The sequence below is a fragment of the Apteryx rowi genome, unplaced genomic scaffold, assembly GCF_003343035.1.
Source record: "Apteryx rowi isolate R43461 unplaced genomic scaffold, aptRow1 scaffold_9, whole genome shotgun sequence".
In the NCBI taxonomy this organism is placed as follows: domain Eukaryota; kingdom Metazoa; phylum Chordata; class Aves; order Apterygiformes; family Apterygidae; genus Apteryx; species Apteryx rowi.
The window spans coordinates 6,691,387-6,712,411 of record NW_020451204.1 but is presented as its reverse complement, the minus strand read 5'-3'; the positions used below and the strand labels follow the sequence as shown (position 1 = coordinate 6,712,411).

Below are 21,025 nucleotides of genomic sequence, written 5' to 3'. Positions count from 1 at the left end.
GAACAATTCCTGCTGTTGCAGAAATTCTGTGGGAAGGGAAAGAAATTTGTCCACTTTCAAATAGCTTGTGTACTATTTAAAGAGTAAAAACTGTTTCAAACTTCTTTGAAATGTCACTGTCTAGTGTTCTCTACTGTGGTTTTATAGGACAAAAAATAAGTAGATGGTAAGACCGACTTTGTGAAGTGCAGACAATACTTTACAGTTACAGACAACTCTAATGTAATAATTTTTATAAGTTACACAGAAGTTACATATGAATACATAGGGGGAGATGTAAATGCAGTGAATGATAAATGTGTGGTTTTGTACCTACGTGTGTACTATACTATGCTATATACAACATACAGCCTTAACTAGCGAGTGCTCGTGTTTAACTGAGCAGCCTAGAGAATCTTTTAAAGCCCAGCTGCTCTGTGTATGTGCTCTCCAACGACCAGGAGAGAGGAATATCTGAATGTAGGATTTAACATTAATCTCTGCACCAGATGGTGATACACCAGATATTCTTTTTAAGGTGAACATGTGATCTACTGTACAGCAAACCAGAGGGGTCTGCAGTCACATGACAAAATGTATAATAAGTCTGATGATAGAGCTTTGATTAGACAACTGACCTGGTTACCATCTGTAGCAGCAAGAAGCAAGCTTGATGTTTTTGGAACATTCTCCCCAGAAGCTTAATTCTCCCACCTCTGTGGCTCAGCAATCCTGCTGAGCAAACTACACTGAGAAACAGAAGGAAGCTAAAGATATGCTGCTTGAAACATGTTGTTAAGGTTACAAGGCTGGGGTTTTCCTTTTTTTTCCCCCCTCCTTCTTTCAAACAAGCCACATCTTGACTCATATGGTCTGATGTGAAAACCCACTCAGCTATTTGATAGTTGGAAAATCTAGATGAGGCTGAAAGTTATTTCCAAGGCAGCCCCTGTCTGCTGTGAGCTCTCTCTCTCTCTCTCTCTCGTTCACACACACACGCACACACACACGCACACACGCACGCACAGGAGTTAGCGCCGCACTATGGTAGTACAGACAGCTGTGACTCCGGGTAGGACCCGAAGACTTTTGTTCAAGATACCATATGGATCACTGAGGAGACGCAGTGTGGAAAGGGTAAGCCATGATTTCTTTGTACTGAATGCATGCCCAGAGGATGAGGAGGGTAGCAACGCTCTGCCCCGTTAGTAATCAGAGCTAATAGGGATTATGTCATGGTATGTAGAAATTAGTACTGGTAGGACCTGTGTGATGGTGTGTGGTAATTAGTACTAGTCAGAGGCTGTGTGATAACTTCGGGTACTTGTCAGTATCAGCAGGAGTGATAATAGCATGTAGTAATTAAAACCAGTCAAAAGCTCTTTGATAATACTTGGAGGTGATCAGCGTTAAAGGGGTAATTTCTAATAATCAATACTTGTTGAGGCTGTGACAGCATATGGCAGTAATAACCAGTAGCAGTGGGGAGTAAACGGCAATGTCAAATAATAAATACTAGTGGAAACCTCAGGGTGATGGAGAAGGGCTCTGTATAAGTAAACATAGATGCAGCTGCCCATGAGTATCTGTGATGGCAGTGATGTATAGAGTTAATTAGCATCAGTGGTGGCATAGCGTAATGCGGGCTACACGGTGCACGGTAGCAAGCAGTATTAACGCATACTATACGGTGATGCACAGCTCAGATCAGTACCAGTGAGGCCAACGTGATACTGCCTGTGTGCTAATCCTGGAGTTCATCAAGGAGATGCTGTTGCTTCCTTGCTGCCAGCGCGGGGAGGCGAGGTGTGAGGCAGCAGGGCTTGGCGAAGAGCCGGGCAGATGGGTGGGCACCCATCGCGGGAAACGCCTGCTGCGGGGGCCCCCGGGGGGGCTGGCTTTCCACCACGAAACTGCTTGACAGCACGACAAGCTCCAAAAGTTAAGGTGCTTTAGAGGGTTTTGTCGGCTTGTCACGGTGGCTGCAGAGACGCGGCCAATTTATTTTTTCATAAACTGGACTGAGGGTCATCATTATGTCATTAATTTCCCAAACGGGCATCGCCTTCGCCGTGGCACCGGGAGGAGCCGGTGGGGTCTCACTGCTTTGAAGGATTGACGGGCCGACGAAACAGTGCAAATGGAGCGAACTTGAATCTCGGCAACGTGAGCGCGTCGCACCTGCTGAGAGCAAAGGCTCAGGGAGACGGGACGCCTTGCCAACCGGCTGCGGCACACGGGTCCTCCTCCGGCCATCATCTGAGATGATGCTCGGTGCAACAAATGACATTTTGTGCGTTCATGGCTCCTTGCAGTTTGGGTATTGAGAAATGCAGGCAGGCGTGGTGCAGTTCGCCCTCTGATTTATGACTTAGGGCATATGTGCAAGTTCTGCAACGTCGAAAGGTCTCATAGTCGGTCAGTGCAGACCTGAGGGAAATCTCTGCTTGAAACATTTATTTTGCTGAAAGGGAGTTTCGTGGCAGCTGGAGCCACCTGCAAGCTTAGTTGCTCTGTTGTGTGTCTCATTCCAAAAAAAAAAAAATCTGGTTTTGGACATTTCAAAACAAACTATTTCAGTTTTTCCTTCAGGCATGTGGTTTTGTTTGGATGAATATCTTTGTTTTTTAAAGGAATGTGAAAAAAATCTCAAAAACTAAATGCAGGTCAAAAAAACTGTTTCAGTTAAATCCAAAGCCATTCATTTTTTCTTTCATGTCCATTTGGCTGAAGGGAAAACAGAATAACTTTGTGTCAGCCTGAAACATTTTTTTCTCTGCCTTTCCAGTCTGTCAAGCAAACAAAAAATAATCAATTATTCACACAGCTTCGGTTTGCTATTGTTTGATTGTTGTTTGTTGCTTTGGAGCACATTCAGAAATGTCACTCCTGTTAAATCTGGGCTTTGCAGTTCAAGATGCTGATGCTGAGAGGGCCCCAGGGCAGGCAGCCCTGCCTGCATGAGCAAAAGCTGCGGACTTATGCCTTAACCTGCCTGGGAACAGGGACTTTATTTTCGGGCCCTGTACAGTATCTAGCCTAACTGTAACTGGGGCCCGTTTGGAGGGGCCACATTACAATTAATGATGCAAAGGACAGGAATGAACACCCTCTGTGCATTTTATCCTATATAGCCACAGAAATAAGGTGTCCTTAGCACGCACAAACCTACAAGCAGTCTGCAAGGCTTTAATCCTGCAACGTGATGACTTTGTGGAGTCCCTTAGTCTCCACGGCAATGCTGAAATCCTCAACATCCCCAAAAGCTGACCAGCCCCAAGAATAGCTCCAGAGTGAACAGTCAGGGTGGACACGTCTGAGATTGGCAGCCAGGCTTTGCTGCTCTGGCGAGGCACTGTTTTTGCTGGCCCAAATTGCAGGAGATGGGTCAGCGTCTCATGACTTTGCAGCTGCTCTCGCAAGGCGGCGCGAGAAGCCGAGCATGCTTTCACAGAGGCCATATCTGTGACCGATGAGGCTTAAGACAAGTCACATAACAGTCTGGAAAACACCCTGTTATATGGGAGATATGGTAGATATGGAGAGCGAGCAAGACAGACAGACCACTCCCCACGCGAACATCCCCTTTAGAGATATACTGTGCACAGTGATCCGAGCAGTACCTGCCCAACTCCTCCTTGGCTTTGTCATATGCATTAGTTTGTCTGATGGAGGGATCTGAAAGAGCGCAGTATTCTTACAGGATGTTTTCAGGAGATAACTCAGTGCAGGATAGTAAAGGAGAGCGTGGAAATTCCTGCAGAAAAAGTGCTGGAGAAGGTCAGTGTTTATATAGAAGGCAAGAACAGACAAGCAGGGAGGACCTGAGCTCCAAGAGACTTGAAAGTGTGTACTCATTGCTTCATAGCTCTGCATGCAGTCCCAGCTGGAATCCCATACACTGCTAACTCTGGACAGCAGATGATTGTGTGCAGGCATGGAAATGTAGCTTATCACACCCAAGCACACAGTGTACATATGTGGCGAGAGAAAAAAAAATATATATATATATATGTATGCATGTATGTATAGGAAGTGAGAGATATTAACCGTAAGCACACAGAAGTGGGGCCAAAAGTCATAACTCATGGACAGACCATCTGGCACTGACCTATATCAGCTCTCTGCACAGCTTGCTGCTCGCTCCTCTCTGTGGCCGCACTAATGGGAGCAGCCAGCGTGCTGCTGACACTGCTGCTGTCTGTCATGGTGCCCAGTGGTTTGAGGAACTCGCTGCAACCGCATCCGCGCGGGCGGCTGGAGCGCCGTGGGTGGGCAGAGCAGAGGCACACAGCCGCGGCGTCCGCCAGCTCAGTTCACAGTCCTAACTTTGGTCCTCAGTCAGAGGGTCTTGTGTTGTTTTATTTTCACTCATCCAGAGTTTATTTCTCTCCTTCCCACTCACTGACCTAAGGTTGGGGTGGTTTAGGCTTCTTGTCAGACAAAAGCTGGAGCCTTCCTTTGCACATTGCTAGGAGATTCAGTAGGATGGTGTTTGCAACCAGCTCTTCTTTCGTCCTAAACCTCTCTTCCTGCTGTTATTGTCTCTGCCTCAAACAGACCTGCCTTGTCCGGCAAACGGCCTCACGGGCTCACTCTCTCTGGATGGGTTTTGTCCAGCGCTTGTCATGCTGGGTGCTGTCACCCCAGGTCTGTAGCGGGCAAGGGGAGGTTGTGGTCAAGGTACGAGGTGCCCTGCACCCTCCTGGGTTTGGGCCCTGCATTTGAGATGGGTCCTGAGCCCATGCAGAAGCTGTATGTCAAGGCTCAGAGTTCATGAAATCCAACTGTGGTTGTGAGAGAGCCTGAAGTCCAGGCCTAGGTGAGCGAGTTTCATATGTAAAGCCTGAGATCTGAGAGGTTTGTGCAATTAGTGTGGCACACACCCAGCAGAAGAGATGGCTTTGCAAAGGCTTTTACAAGGCCAAATAATAATAAAAAAGACAGTGCTAAATATTATAGGGTCGGCCATAGAGAGACCTTAGAGCGTATAGGCTGAAACACAAAGAATTAAGCAATGTGCCTTGGGGCACACCAGAGGCCAGTGTCAAGACTGAGAGGTGAGTTGGGTTCATCCAAGTTAATGCTGATGTCTACAAGACATCTACGTCCAAGCCAGCACATCAGGCTGCCTTTATGGTCACTGCAGAGGTAGCCAGTCTACTCCGAGGAGGCTGCAGTGACGTTCAGCTCAGGCCAGAGGTGGTCTGACCACCCATGTTTGGCCAAATTAATAATTCCCTAAACTCCTGTGACTGTATCAGCCAGCTCTCCATTAGTCAACAGATACAGGGACACCTTGGCTGGGAGAAGACCACAATACCACAGGCCCCTAAACCAGGGGAAATGAATCCCACCCCGGACATGCTATTTCTCAACTCTCACAAGAAGATCATCCTTCTCTGGGTCTCCTTTCCCCCATCAGTAAATATACACGTTTAAATATGTAGTCTTTTCTCCCTTTACATTATTAATGTGAGACGGTTCATGCCTGGGAGCTATCTTTATTACATCCATGTGCTGCGGATGTGTGTGAGAGGAAGATGAATAGAGTACTGCTAACGTCTAACAAATGCCTATTACTATTTACAGACCTCTTTCTGTTGTTGCAAGGCACTGGTAAAGAGCACATATCGACTCCTTCTCTCAAGACCTCATTGGCTATTTTCCAGCCACAGGAATGTTTCTTGTCATAAACACAAGGCATTGTTTCTTGAGTTAGAAAGCCTAGAGAAAATATGCAGCTTTCTCGTATTAAACAAAAAAACAGTCTGCCCTCTCTTATGTTTTCAAGGTTCAAAGGATGGTATTACAGACGCTGTGTAAAATGGAAGGCCATTTCCAGACTAAATGTAGTGCTGTGAGAAACAAATCAAGCTAGGAGAGACCTATTATCTTAGATCTCACAGTCTGCACCCAGCTTCCAGGTCCCGGTTCTCAGCTATGGTAAATTAAAGGCCCTGTGCCCAGTTGCATCAGTGGATGCTTGCAGCTCAGCAGGATTTTAGTCTAGATTGCATTTTTATTTCTTGTATCTCTGAAGAAGATAAGCTAAGATTAAAAATGCAGCCAGAGCCACAAGCCACAACGCCACTGTCCATTACACAAGTGTAAGTCTATCCCGGCTTGGAGGTGGAATTTGTACTTTACCTGTGACACTTCCGTTCTGAATGAATATCCTCGAACACTCATTCATAACATGGCTTTAAACCATACCAGGCAGAGATAAATCTGTAAATGGATGTCTATTGCCATAGAAAACAGATGGCAAAAGACAAAGCTCCCATGTTCTTATCCCAAGCAGCAAGCACGTTAAGAATGCAGCAGGAAACGTCATTCCGCCTATAAATAAATTTCTCTTGAGAAGAGAGAACCCAGGGCTGAAAAAAAATCAGTCTTTCTGGCTTGCAGGCCAAGTCTGAGGCAGGTTTTCCCACGCTATTCTGCAGCTTATGGTGACCTTTGCTTTTGGCAAGAGAATAGTGTAGTACCCAGTTGCCTTCACACAAAGTGGGACAGAGAGTTTGGGTATATACTGCTATTGTACAAATCTACTAGCATTTTTGCTGCCCTGGGTTATTGATTTTCTCTTTCAACTAGACAAAGTATAATTCAGCATTTGGCTTGTTATTAATCATTTTCCAGCATGGACTCAAGAGCAAAGCAGTAGGAAACCTTTCACACCAAGGGCTGTAGTGAGGGTCCTAACAGGGTGGAACAAGACAGATCTTGTGGCATTCATGGTGGAGTGATACTCGTTTGTAAAACCTGTTCATGCAGGTCTCTGTGAGTGACGCTGCAAGCATTTGGTCTGACACCACAACTAAGCAAGTGCTTCAAGGGAAGTTGGTCTTTCCAGTTCCCGCTATTTACTTGCAAACTCTTATGTTGGCATGCAGGTTCTGAAGACTTTTGCTTAGTGCTTTCAGCGAAATTTTTGGATGTGTCTCTTACCTTGACAGCATCACTACCAATCTGATAGACTGCCTAGGTGACAATAGAGTTAGTTAAGTGCTGTGGGTAACAAAAGAACAGTAGATGATTGGTTGTAGAAGTTGCCAGAGAGAAAAGAGAGAGACTGAAGCAATGAACTCCTCTTGTCTTAGCTTTTTTCTGCAATGTTCTCAAGTCTCAAGGTGATGAATCTAATATACAAACCTAGAGAGGTGGAAAAAAAAGCAACATTTTGCAACACACTTTATTTGCAATGAATTATTCACCAGTCCTACAGACAAATCATTGTGTGTAAAAGAAAACTGAATAAGGAGATAAGCTTAAATAGTAAAACTGTCACCTGCATAATGCTCTGATATAATCACTTGTGACTGCCAAAGCATCAATTTTACCTGCTTCATCTGAGGTTTATCTTTTCTGACCTGTTCACAAGTATTTTGGAGGAATTGGTTTAATTTGAACTCTACCTAGACAGAAAAATCTTTGGCGCACCCTCTTGGGTATCTGCAAGTTGTAATATTTTGTGACACTTCTAAAAGGTGTAACAAATCAAAACAGACTTTTCTGTGAAACAGACTGGGAGGTGTGCCAGACTTTACCCCCCCAAAATGTACCTAGGTTAATCGTTTAAGAGGTGAGAGCGCAGCAGAGGCTAATAGATAGTGACGGGTGAACTTTGCAGAGTCCAGAACTGGGGTACTGCTCAAATTGACTTTCAAATGGTTGAAGCTTAATTGAATTATCTGAAGCTCTTAAGGCCTGGAGACCTCAAAAAAATAGGCTCTTCTGTAAAATTTCCAATGCTTCAGATTCTTATTTTGATCAGAAAATGAAAAGTCCTTTTCATTACAATTTGGTATTTGTCTTCGCGTTGGCCAAATTCTGGGACAGCAAGGGCAGGCCAGGGGACATAACAAGGGCAGGTCAGGGGACAAAGGTCAGAGCCAGAAATGAGCCAAATGTTTTGGATTCAGGTGATGGGAGGGGGAAGATCATGGGAACGGGCTTGGAGGGAAAAGGCTGTGGAAAGGCTGCTGTGGTTCATGTACCCTTTGGTGACCCAGCCTGCTCAAAGGGCTTTTTCTGGTAGCTGGTACCGTGGTTCTGCTGGTTCATAAACCCCAGCAGCCCAAAGCTCAGGAGATATGACCGTTTAGTAGCAAAACAGGCTACCACAAGGTGGTGACCTAGAGCCCAGAGGCAGGAATTTACCACCCCTACAAGAAGACCCCTGGAAGGGCCCTTACACACAAAGCCTGAATTTCATGCAGGGTCAAAAGGTGATAGATAATGCAAAGTGGTAGCTTGTTTATTTAAAATATCTTGCTCACTCATGAGCTTCCAGTCTGCTTCACGCTGAATATCCAGTCCTAATTCAAGACCTAGCCAGGACTCCTCCCTGCAGTGTCTTAGGCATGCCTTCAGCTGGGTTTTAAAGTCCAGACATAGCAAGTCTCTAGACTATGTCAATTTGTGATCTTAACAATGGATTACTTAAATGTTGCTTGAATAGTCTCCCAAACTAACAACATTTTCAAGCATCAAATACAGAGTATGAGACATGCCTGATCTCTCCTTTATCTCGTTCTTAACTTCTTGGTGAAACTTTTCCACCATTTAGAACAGGATACAGTACATGGTCTTTTATGAAAAAACAGTGAATGAAACCCACATTTAACCTTCAGAGAGCTTTTCTATTTTCTCTCTTTACACATCTCTGGTCAAGACCAGGCATAGAGCTGGTTAAATAGCAACAATGACTTCAGTGAAGCTCACAAGCATCCAGGCTCCTCTAACCAACTTGATAAAAATCATGAAAGAGGCTGTTCTGACCAAAAGTCTGTTCTGTCAACTTTCACAGAATTTCTAGTTTGCTGATTCAAGAAATTAGGAAAGTTCAGATTTCAAGCACACTTTCAAACTTCTAGCCAAACTTTCTGTCTGAGCTTTGCTCATTTGCTGGTGAAGTATACATTTCCCTCATTGTCTCAATCCTTTCTAATGGCATCAAAGAAATGGTGGCTTTTCATTCTACCAGCAGATGGATATGAGTGATTCTTACGCTTTAATTTTTCTTATTGGGACCAAAGTATCAAACTCTCCAAATTGCACAGGCAAGGAGCGCAATTAGTCTCCACATTCCAGCGATGCTGCATGAAAAGCTTTTGAAAAGATAATGGGCTGCAAATCATGCGATTTAGTCACCGGCACATACTCTACAATCCAGCTGTACTTTTGGAATATATTTAGAAGGTGTAATTACGGTTGTGCAAGCTTTGAAATAAGTGAGCAAGTTTCTTAACTGAAGTTGAAATTCATCTTAGTTTCCAGTACTCCTTCTATAAAAGCCAGCGAGTCTTGATGGGGTGGGACCCAACATGCCTATTTTCTCTCCAGGTTTTACATCATCATAGATTAGGTAAACTCCATGTGAAACAACAGCTAAGGACTGATAACCTGCAATTAAAGTGGTTGCACTAAGCATTTGCCCTTTGGAGATCTGCATGCAGAACAAGTACCATTTTACATTCTAGTTTAGAACCAAAAATCACTGCAAGAGTGAATCCAATTGACCTTAACTCAAAAGTTTCTGCCAAGGAGTTTCAACCATGCCAACTGCCAACAGATGTGTTATAGGATGAGGTATGTTTCAAGAAACTCATCTAAGAGGGACTTAAGGTGGAGTTGTTTCGTTGCTGGTTGTGTTCCCCATGTCAACTGCTTTCCACTTGTAACTTCAGCCCTCTGGGATGGCATCCCTCTTCCATTAACCACAGAGGGAGCAGAAGCCTCTGCAGTTAGAGGAGATGAATATAGACTACCATGTCTGCACTGCATGCCTAGTCCTGGAAACCAGATCCAGATCTGGACATCCAGGCTGGCCCAGCTCATGTGTGAGCATCTCCATAACAGAGTCTGACCCCTGTTACCATCTGTTCACTGGCTCTACCCATGGTCCTGCAAATGTTTGGACTAGCAGCCCATGGTCTGTCCTGGGAAGCCCTGCAGTTCTACCTCTGATAGTTGTGTCAGTCGTGGAGAACTTGTCCATCCTTTGAGAGGAGTTTTGGGGAGGCTTGCACACTGCAAAACAGATGGGCTGTACCTCAGTTTAGAGAAGATCTTGTTGTCTAAATCAGTTTCATAGCCAGGAAAGCAAGCAAGTTAATTCATGCTTGAGCTACTTCTACATACTTCTGACAGGTTTCCCTGTGCGGAAGATCAGATGAACTAGCTTTGTATAGTTGTTCCCTTAGTCAAGGCTTGCAAGTACAGTGCAAGTCTGTATGCTAACAAAAAGCGTGTCTCTTGCAATACAGTTTATTGATTTTTCAGCAACTAGGTCGTTACCATTGGCTAAGTGAAATGAGTCAATGGTGTCATCCTTCTGGTCATACTGCCCTCATAGCCCTGCTGGTGGTCCCGTACACCTTCCTGCTCTTCCATATCAGGTAGGAAAACTGTAGCATAATATGGTGCGCATGCTGACTTTGGAGTGAGGGCCAGGCACAACGTCCTGATTCCTTACCACTGTGGATTTCTGGATCATCACCTAAGTCCCAGCAAAAGCCAGCACCTGTATCACAAGGGCAGCAATACATGTCGATGTCCATGTCCAATATATGTCCACCATGTCGATGACTCCACCAGCTGTAGGGCAGGCACAGGAAGCAGGATCCTGGGCTCCAGCCCCTTTTCTGTGTCCCTGGGACAGTGTTTGCAGAAGCAGTTGCTAATTTTAGGAGCTTCTGCATTTGATAGCCTGGTTTGGGGAACACATGGTGCTCACTGTTTCTTTTGGGGACTTGGGAGCTTAGAGAACTTTGGGGAAACGTCTACATGTGCTCTGAAGAACAGTCCTGGGGCCGTGTTCAAGATTAGTCTCTCACATTTACATGCTTGCAGGTTGGAGGTAAGGGTACCAGAAGTAGATCGCTGAAAATGCACAGTGTAGCACCTTGACCAATGGCTCAGTAAAATACCAGATACTTCACCTGTGTACAAGGCAGCTGCAGAGATAGGAAAGGGACTGGATTCTGTAGTTACGGCTCCTCCGAATGCCTCTCTTTCAGTGCAGGACAGACATAATCTGACATTCAAAGCAATATGTATCTTATATTGGTGTGGATGCCTACACTTACTGCAACTACAAGAGATGCCGAGATTTGGTTGGGCATCAGTGCTTTGAGATGCTCAAGGGAAAAGCACAGGATCAGCGCACCCCCCCGATTAGTGTGATCCATGAGAAACAACCACTCTTCAAAGAGCAGAAAGCCAGTGTCCTTCTCCTCCTCTACAGCACTCTGAATAAACTCCCCAGCATCTTGTTTTGGTTAATTCTTTTGCTGTACATTCAGTGGCCATGATATGTCTCTAACCACAAAGATTGTCCTGCATGGGTTGCAATATTATCCATACTGTGCTGGAGAATCTTGGGAAGCTGAATGAGAGCAACAAACAAGTGACTTTCTGCCTTCCGTTAATCAATCTTAATGTATCATCAGACAGCAGGGAGAAGGAGCAAGATTAAAACCCCACAGGTAGTTTGTCCTCATTAAAAGGTTCAGATTTTCAGACAAAACCAAGAAAAGTGAGTTGCAAATATTTCACAGGGCCTCCTTACTCAGAGCTGAGCTCAAAGCTGTTACCTTTGCCCGAGGGCAAAGCCTGAAGTTTCCAATTTTTGAAAATGCCATCCAAGAAAACCTGTCAAGGCTAATACGATTGATAAGCTATTGCAAGAGGGAAGCTTGGCAACCCTAGGTCATACTTTTAAAATATTCCTTAAAATACGTAGGGTTTTACATGTTCCCATGGCTCTGCAGACACTAGTGCTCACCACACCTCTGCAAGACCCAGACAGTGCTGTCCTTCCTATCTGGCAGCCAGGATGTTTGAGGGGAAGAGCTAAAGCGAATTGCCAACACCATGCAAATCAGGGTATGTTTGAAGCAGGATCAAACTTCAGGGCTCCTGATAGCTGGGAATGTACACTCACATGCTCTTACTCCTCTCCAGCATCTCTCCACCCAACCCATGCTGCAAACCAAGCAAGGGCCTGGGAGGAGGCTTTCTAAGTTTCAGCATTTCCACCCTGAAATGCTGGAAAGCTTCCTCTTCCCATCCTTGGCTTTGCTGTAATGTAGCCAACATGTATCCTCCTGTAAACTTTCAAATGAACCAATAGTGACAGTTTCCTGCAGATGGAAAAGGATTCGCTGCAGTTACAGCAAGTGGGATCCTGGCCAAGAAGAGTCATAAAAACAGAAGACGTTGATTTTTAAAAGTACAGTTGATGTAGTTGTGTTAGTTCATTCCAACCCATCTAATCAGTCACCGGAGAGTGGTTAAAATGGCCTTGAGGCTATTCTCCAGCTTCTGTAGACCGGTGTCAGAGGAAAGATAAATAGGCTGATGCCAACTAATGATCTAGTCCCTTCTCCTTAAAATTAGTCATGGCAGATTGTGCTGTGCTGGCCAGGCTCAGGGTTGCAGCAGCACTTTGAAAACTTTTAATTTCTGAGCCTTTTTTATACTAATCTGAGGGGCCTATTATCTGCCCTAGTTTGGAAGGGAAATTGCTGAAAGATTCAGAACAGGGGTGTAGGCAGCATGAATGTTTTTCTCCAAAGATGAAAAGAGAGTTGCTGTGAGGTCTCTGAACTCCCCTTACACAGCCCAGCACTGATGTTTTCTCTTAAGTCGGCTAACTTCCCTTCCCCAGGAGTCTGTCAGCAGAGCCTGAACATAACTGTCTGCATGTGAGGGGTTCAAGTTGAAAGGACACCATTTTGGAGGGAAAGGAACAAAATGTCTCTGAAAATAAGCTTATTTTAGAGAAACTCCAGGTGAGAACCTAAAAATCCAAATACCCTGAATCACTTGAAGATGGATCAGGCATATTCTGCAGCCCTGGCTATGTGTCACCATACTCATGCAAGCAGACCCTCTCCTCTGAGGTCAGTGTTTTGCAAGGAGAGACTGAAGGACTGGCCTCAAATTGCCCAGGCACTCGGCTCTGAGAAATCCTTCTTTGTTTGTGTTTCGTAATGACTGTACATCAGGGAGGCAGTGAGCATGTCTTTCACCCCAATTCCTAGCTTGCAAAGCCAAGAAATACTAGCATAAAAAGATGCACATTCTCTTATCCTGGAATGAACTGATCATGTCCGGTCAGACAGGGACAGAGCCCAGAATACAATCTACGTGGGCTTTTTTTTCCCATGACACTTTCCCAGCTAGACCTTGAGTAAACATGAGGTCATCATCAATTTATAATTGCTAAAATTTATGTCTCTCCTGATCACATTTGTATAGAAGCAGCATGTTTTCATTATTGTCATTCTATGCATATCTTAACCACTCTTCCAACAAAACCATACACCAGCCCTGTTTTGAAATCAAACAGATTCACAAGAGATGTTCCCTCCCAAGGCAATGCTTCTTGTCTGACTGGACCACTGCCCTATACAGTGTTGGGTTCAGTGGACTTCAGACATAAATCTTCCCAGAGACCTTTTCTCTCACTGCACAGAAAAAGAGCCCTATTGTTACAGCTATAATGCATTCGGGACAGATCTCAACTTCCCTTTAGACTAGAACAGCTACCTTAATAGTACTGTTCTCATAGCTGAGTACTCTATTTCATGTCCCTTTCAAGACGGTGTAGAGCTATATCAGGTCTGTACTTAGGGAAGGTCAGGGTGGCAGGTTTGCTGCTCTCTGTTCCTTGTTTTTGTCTGAGGCAATGGCTTGGAGGAGTGCTGGTGCTGCTCTGATTTATACCAATGCTTAGGCAAACTCACAGACACCTTCAAAAAGCACCATGACAAAAATACCCAGTCATTTATACTTCTCCTGAATCCTACAAGAGACCAAACTAGGTCAGTCAGGACCAACTTTGTTTTTAATTGCCTGGTTCATGCAGACCAACATCTCAGCTCTACGAAGAAAGTTTCTCCCTGTTTTGTGAGGTTTTGGCATGACTTCATTAGTTGACATCTGTGCATGACAAAGCGAAACCCTGATGCCTAACTTCTCTGCCAGGGCCCTTCAGAGCTTGTTCTTCAGCCCACATGTGCATGACTAGTTAAGGGCAATGGTCCGTGCACTGCCAATATTCACTTGGGAACATCTATCTGGGGAGTGAAGGTAGTCGTGTAGTGACAGGGAAACGACCTGCCATCCTAAACCAGGATGAACTGGGAGCTGAATCAGAGCAACATAGCACTGAGAGCCATGACTGCAGATCATAAGCCCTCCAGCCCTGTGGGAGCTTCTTGCCTGGGTAGAGATCATGCTGTGACTGAATTGCATCTGGAGTCGCTCAGGGTGTTTGCCCAGGGACCACAGCCATCTCAGACCTACAGGAGAGGGCACTAACATGGTGTTTCAGGCTTACATGGAGGTCTGTGTCGCACATGGCCTCTGGGAATTGCCCAGAAGAAATGAGGGCAATCTTGCATGTTGTTCAAAGAAAATTGCATGGATAGAATATACGGCCCCAAGCAATGAAGGAGTGCATTTATTTCAACCACATGAATCTATTCAACTTGTGAACAACATTAGCTAGTTTTTGATCACTCTTCTTTTTTCCAAGCTACTGTGGTGCTTGGGCAGAACATCCAAGTTCATCATTCTCTTAAAAGTTCCTATATTTGTTTTCCTTAGACTTGAGACTTCATAAAAAAAATCTGCCGTATCCTTCAGCTGCAAATGATTTAATCGTTCTTGGCTTTGTGTGATCTGAATATTTTCTTGTTCTCTTGCTTTGCAGCTGTGACCTACTTAATTACAAGCAGGAAACAAATCCCAGAATCATTAGACATTCTGCATGGTTTGAAGAAGGAAAAAAAAAAAATCTAGTGCTGTTAAATACTAGGATGTCCTTCTTAATAACAGGAAGTCAAGTTCCAGATAGCAGCAGTGAACATTTGAATTCTTTGTGTATCAAGATAAGCACAGCAGAGAGTTTATGGGTTTTATTCTTTATGGTATGGATGTATTGGGGGCAGGGGAAATGACAGCCATTTCAAACAACGGCCAAAATGGGAATGAGTCATAAATTTCTAAATCAAGAGCGTAAATCCTCTTTGTTTTAACTTTTGAACAGCTTCAGTCTGCTGTCTGTAGAGACAATGAAGTGACTGAATTGCTGCCTCAATTCGGCAGCTTTCGATCCTTTTTCTCCTCTTTTCGAAATGAATTAACAAACAAGCCAGAAATTGCAGAGATCATCAGGTTGTAAGGCAGAGCATGGGGGAGTTTCATTAACTGCACTCCACCTCTGCAGATGAAGTCTGAGCTACTATTTATACCTCTTGAAACTCAGCACCTTGTCTGGATATGCTGGTGGATATGTAGGTGTAATAGTGGCTGTAGAAAATAGCTAGAAAAAGGGAAAGTCAGGACTGCTGACTTCTGTGACTGGCTGTCCCGCACAAGCACTCAGTCCTCATGTCCCAGTTTATCCACAGCTCTGGTAGCAGGACAAAAATGCAAATCTCCCAAAGCATCGTGAGGCAATAGAAACTGATGTTTGTACAGGTTTTTAAGCTGAGCAGCAACAGAAGTGCAAGTTATCATCTTCTGTCAACTGTGCATGCATTATCACTTTGGATGGCATGGATCCAGAGCTGTCCTACATGGCAAATGGAGATTTTCCATTAGTATGAGCCACAGGGGTCTGTGTTCAGGAGCAAACAGGGTTGAGGTCAACTGTTATGCTCCACTGAGAAGGTCTAACTGGTCCCAGCTGGGGAGATGTTCTCACTGTGACGATCTGTTGCAATAGTGTAATCGCCCTACATTGACTCTTGAGTTTCCTGACTGCATTGTGCTGAGACAACCAAACCTGGCCCCACATGAATCAGCTCCAGCATAGAAGCCACCAGTGGGTGTGCAAGCGCGTGGTTGCACTGTGTTTTGTGGTGTTAACAGCTCAGATCATGGTTAGCTCTGGGACCTCTGTACCTCAGAGTCAACAGAGCCATCACCTTTCTCCACTGTGCCCTCTATGTGCATTTAGTTCCTGGATGTCTACAGCACTACTCCCAGGGGAAATATATAAGTAACTAACCAGTCTTCACCTCAGGGAACATTTGTTCATCTACAGTTATGACCATTTTGCAAATCAGTGTAGGATGTTTCAGCACAGAGGGTAGGTACATTATCAATCTGAGGTATTGCCAAATATCTCAAGCATTGCTGCTTTTTGCTGTATAAGTCTTGCAGAATACAACTGGTTGGCTTTTCTAACAGGCTGAAGACATATTTATTTTTTTAGTGTAAAACAGCTCCCCTGGGATTTCATAACACCTGGCAAATGTCAGTGAATTAATCCACTGGGGAAATGAAAATGTTACATGACTTGTCTAATGTTACTCAGGAAACTGATGGCTCTTCTGGAATAGGACCAGATCCCTCCTCATTTCTATTCTGAAGGTCAAATTTGACCTGCTTATATTATACCTTTCCTCTCTGTCTAGGACAATAACATCCTAACCAACATGACAAGTATTTGTTTGTAATGATCGTTTATAAGGCGCTTTAGAAGAAATTAAATATATACACTTTAGCTTAGACAGGAATAGGCTTTCCAACCTATAAGCAGCAGGATCAAACATGAGAAATCTGGTCCATTGATTTTCTAAAATATGTTCTCTTTGCCCTCCTCATTTTTAATAAACTGCCCAACTCTTGTCTGTGAACAGAAAGGACTTTGTATTAGTCATTGAATGCCGTTAGTGTTACCACTAGGTCTGAATCAGACAGACTACTTAAATATATCTGCAGGATAAGCTGTAAGAAAATGTTCTTCTGGAACAGGCCATTTGTGCTGTATATAGGCTTGTGTTACATAGACAGCAAGGCTGCATATCATTAAATTACCCATCTTACCATATGGCAAAACTGCAGACTGGCTTTCTGTGAGTCACCAGGTTTGTCCTCTCTCCCAAATGAATAGTGCCAGTCTGGAGATACCTGCAATATAAAGCAATCAGTCCTCTAACCTACAGCTTACAGCCAAGCCCATTGACTTTGACAGCCTGGCCATCATCCTCTGTTACGGGGTGGGAAGGGCATGCTGAATGCATAGTTCAAAATGATATGAATACACGGATACTGGGGAACCCTTCATAAATGCAACTATTGCAGGGCTTGCTCCAGTTGACAAAGGAATAAACAAAAGATGGAAACAAGAAAAGCATAACTGAACAATGCGTATGAGCTGTTCTTGTAAACAGCCAAGTGTGCTAGATCCCCAGTCTGATATTCAGTGCCTGCCTGATGGGCACAAACTCAAGTTTGTCTGAGGTTCATATTGCTTCATCCCTGAACCTTGCCCAAGGCTATTTTAGGGACAGGTGAATAATATGGAAGGAGTACAACTCAGCTGATGGACAAGCTTTACGTTGCCCCCTGTTCATATGTAACTCCTAAGCAGGCTATGATTTTCTCTGTTTTCTTTTGGCCAAAAATAATTCTCCCAAGCATTTCTGCAAATAGTACCAAAGTGCAGCATGATCATAAACCTCGTGGCAATCAGCATATGAAAATGTGTGGTGTTTTGATTGGGCACACTGGTCATAGGATATTACATTCCTCAGAGGGATAGAAGTAAATCATAAGCTCAGGTTTCCAAAGTGAATAATCATATTTAAGACCTTGCCATTCACTTTCTGTGACCGTTCTGCAATATTTATTTAATATGTTGTTCTGACCTACATCTACTCCCGTAGACTCATTTGCTGCAATGTTCACAGAGAAAGAGAATTTAATAGCAAATCTCTGTACCATCTCTTTCACATTTCTGCATAGTAGAAGTGAATTCACTTTAGCTGTTTGAACGTTATAGACAAGTACAAGCGTAGTTTTATAGTATTCATCTACTTTTAAACCTCGTTAAATCACTAACATAGATTACTTTATGAAATTAAATGTGTATGATTTTAGGATATGACATAATCTCCTATGTCAGTCATTAAATATCCCTGTAGAGTGAGGACACGTGCGGTTTTACACACAAGGAGATGTTGTTCACATAACGATAATACTCAGCACTACCAGAGCACTTTCCATTTTCAAAGAGCTTTAGAAATGTTATGATCTAAGTAGATGACTAGAATAGCAAATTTTCATTCAGCTATTACTGTAAAAAGCAGCAGTTCATTTAATTATGGAACATTTTAGGCCATAAGGACTCGTGACATCTTGAGGAAATTATTCAGGATTTCTGACTTGTGATGTTCATCTTAAACTGTATCCAGCAAAGTCTTCAGTTTCTTGTATTTTCTCTGCAGGAGAGTTGTAGGGCTGTCAAGGATGGGAGATCAAGGGGTGGGAGAGTGGAGGTTTTTTACATCTGTGTTTTTGGTAGTGTGTGATGGGTGAGGGTTAGAAGGTAACTGATGCTATGCAGACTCTCATATCTGCATGGTGCAGAAGACCTTTGGAGGTACGCTTCCAAGAGCGGCTTCTCTACCTGCAGCTCCAGAGAGGTGAGCAGGCCTAGCTCCGGTGTTTGTGTCTCCTCCACATGGTCGTAAAGATTCAAGCATGGTTAAGAGCCAGATCTTGTGTCCCAGCCAGAGTGAGGTCATAATCTCATATCAGTCCAAAAATATTGTATGGTCAGTAGAGTTATTCTTGCTTTTCATTGCTGTAACAGGAATTGGGCTGTGGTCTTTAGCACTTTTTTGATCAAAGCTCTTAGCAGATCCAGTATGGACATCCATACTCAATTCTCACTCTCTTTAAATTTGGGTGAGTTTGCCTGTACTGTTTATAATGTATGTTATAGCCCTCAAAGTCTGGGGACCTGCTTCTTCAACTCAAATGCCATGCCTAGCCCCTTTTAAATCCCTTCCCTCAAATCACAAACCGCAAAACCCTGCAAAGGTTTGAAAAATAATGCCAGCTGTGTTCAGTCCTTGCCGCCTGGGAAGCTCCCACTGGCATGCGTTGACCTGCACACAGAACCCCCCTGGGCCTCCCCAGCCCTTCCTTGGACGGCAGCGAAGCCAGTTGCCTGCCCAGGCCCCCTTGAGGCCCAGGGCAGGGAAAGAGAGAAGCCCAAAGGGACCGACAGGAGGGACGAGACCACCTCGTGTAGGGTGGGAATAGGAAGAAAGCCCAGCGGCTCAGGTTCTCGAAAGGATTTGGAGCCCAATGTCCATTTGGAAATCTCTGCAGCATTTGTGTTCTGGTGCAGTTATCGGAGGGAGCACACTTCTGTAAGTCCCTGCTGAGGGCTCTGGCTCTCAGTGGGCCCATGTGCACCTAAAAGAGAGCAGGAAGGATGGTGTCTCCTTCTCAGTGTGTTTTGTCACTTGGCAGTGGGTCATCCCTACCTGTTCCTGTCATGTCAGCCAAGAAATGATGTGCCGTTAAGGCACAAGGAGGAAAATATGACTAGTTAAACATCTCGAAAAACCATTTCCAACACAATAAAACCTGAAGCTGCAACATGAAAGGGAACTTTAGACATGAAGATCTAACAACATTAATCCTCTTAATATTATAGAGGAAGAAAGATCAAAAAGAGTAATGGATTTGAAATACGTCTTAAAAGAACACACTGGGCTGGAGCTGCAGAGGCCGTTGGGGCCATATGCTGAGCAGAAACAGGATGTTTCTGGTAGATCTACTGCAAGCTCAAAGGAAACTACTCTCCACCAGCACGTCTGTCTTTCAACACACCCAAGCACATCCACACCCTTTGGAAAGTTGTGGGCAGAGAATTACTCGAGAGCACACTAGAGCGTGATGCTGAATTCCTTCTTCCAAGGCCAGAATATACAAGCTGCCTAAAGGGAAAACACAGACCTGTCACTCTGAACTCCCGTGTGTAGACAGCATCTGCCTACATCGGTGCATGGCAATGCTTCGCCAGCTCAGCTTTTGGAAAACTGCGCTGAGGAGGAGTTGGCTGCTGAGGTCAGGTTGGAAAGTCCACCCTCAGCCTTCAGGTCTTGTTGATAGATGAAGTGATACAGCAGACCAACGGATTTTTTTCCCCCCCTTTTTCATGGAAAGTAATGAGCTATTTTTATATCCTTGTAACAGCCTTTGGACTGTCAGTAAAACGTGGGAGGTTTTATAGTAAATGTTTTGCCTGACATTTTCTCAGAGACAGCAGGAAATAATCAGCGCATAATTAGAGAAGCTGTGCTGAAAAGACCTGCAAATATCTATAGATCTATGTAGAGTGCAAAGGAACTTTTTTTCCTAATTGACCTTAGTGAAGGTGAAACCAAAAGCGTTTTATTGAAATGTAAGATGGTTTTACAAAAATTACTTGAAGTGTATGCTAGCAGAATAGCTAACCTGGTGAGTCTGGGTAATTTTTTCTCCTCTCTCTTCTCCCATTCCCTGTGGAAATGCCCTCTTCTGGCCTTTCAGACATGTAAGAGCACATTCTATGATGTATCACTGGAAAAAAAGAATTTCTTCACAAGTGGGGACGCTTGAAAGTAAAACAGTATTTCAAAATATAGCCAAGAACATGCTAGGCAGGGCACTAACCTGGAATGGAGGAGGCCAGGGATAAGAGCTACTGTGCCTCATTTCTCCTGGGAGTTGGCCCTTCTCTCCCAGGCTATGTGTTTCACACTGACGCAAGGCAATTCTGCCCTGCTTTTGGCCAGGAATTTCTTCCTGGGCTGCAGAAGTCTTTCTGTTGCAAGCTTCAGCATAACCAATATCCACCTGGCTTTGCTGAATTAACATTAAAATAGTCTGTCACCCTTCCAGCTGGGTTTCCCAGGACTAATTTCCCTCTCAGGAACAGGCAGGTCCAGAGCTGCTTGGATGTGGAGGAAATGGTCTGTCTTTGCCTGAGAAACATGCATGGTTGCAATTCCCCTGGAAAATGGAAGGTGGGCCTGATAATCTCTATTCAGGCAATTTTTGCCCCCTCAAAAATAGTATGTGTCTAATCAGCAGGAAAAACTCTGCAGGAAACTGAACAATCTGGTCTAATCGTGAAGGTAAATCTGCATGCTCAAATGCTCAGTGGGCCTCCTATAGACTCAAGTGACTCCTGAGGAGGCTGTTCCAGTCTATCAGTTAAATAAATACATAGGGAAAC

At 44.2% G+C, this 21,025-nt stretch overlaps 1 protein-coding gene across 1 annotated transcript in view; it reads left to right on the top strand.

Annotated features, from left to right (window-relative positions):
- The first annotated feature begins 1,018 nt into the window (after positions 1–1,018).
- Positions 1,019–21,025, top strand: part of FRMD4A (FERM domain containing 4A) — a 215,620-nt gene continuing 195,613 nt past the window's right edge. The window contains exon 1 of the mRNA XM_026091166.1: positions 1,019–1,116. Coding sequence (XP_025946951.1) covers positions 1,024–1,116 — 93 coding nt within the window. The 5' untranslated portion in view covers positions 1,019–1,023. The remainder of the gene's footprint in view (positions 1,117–21,025) is intronic.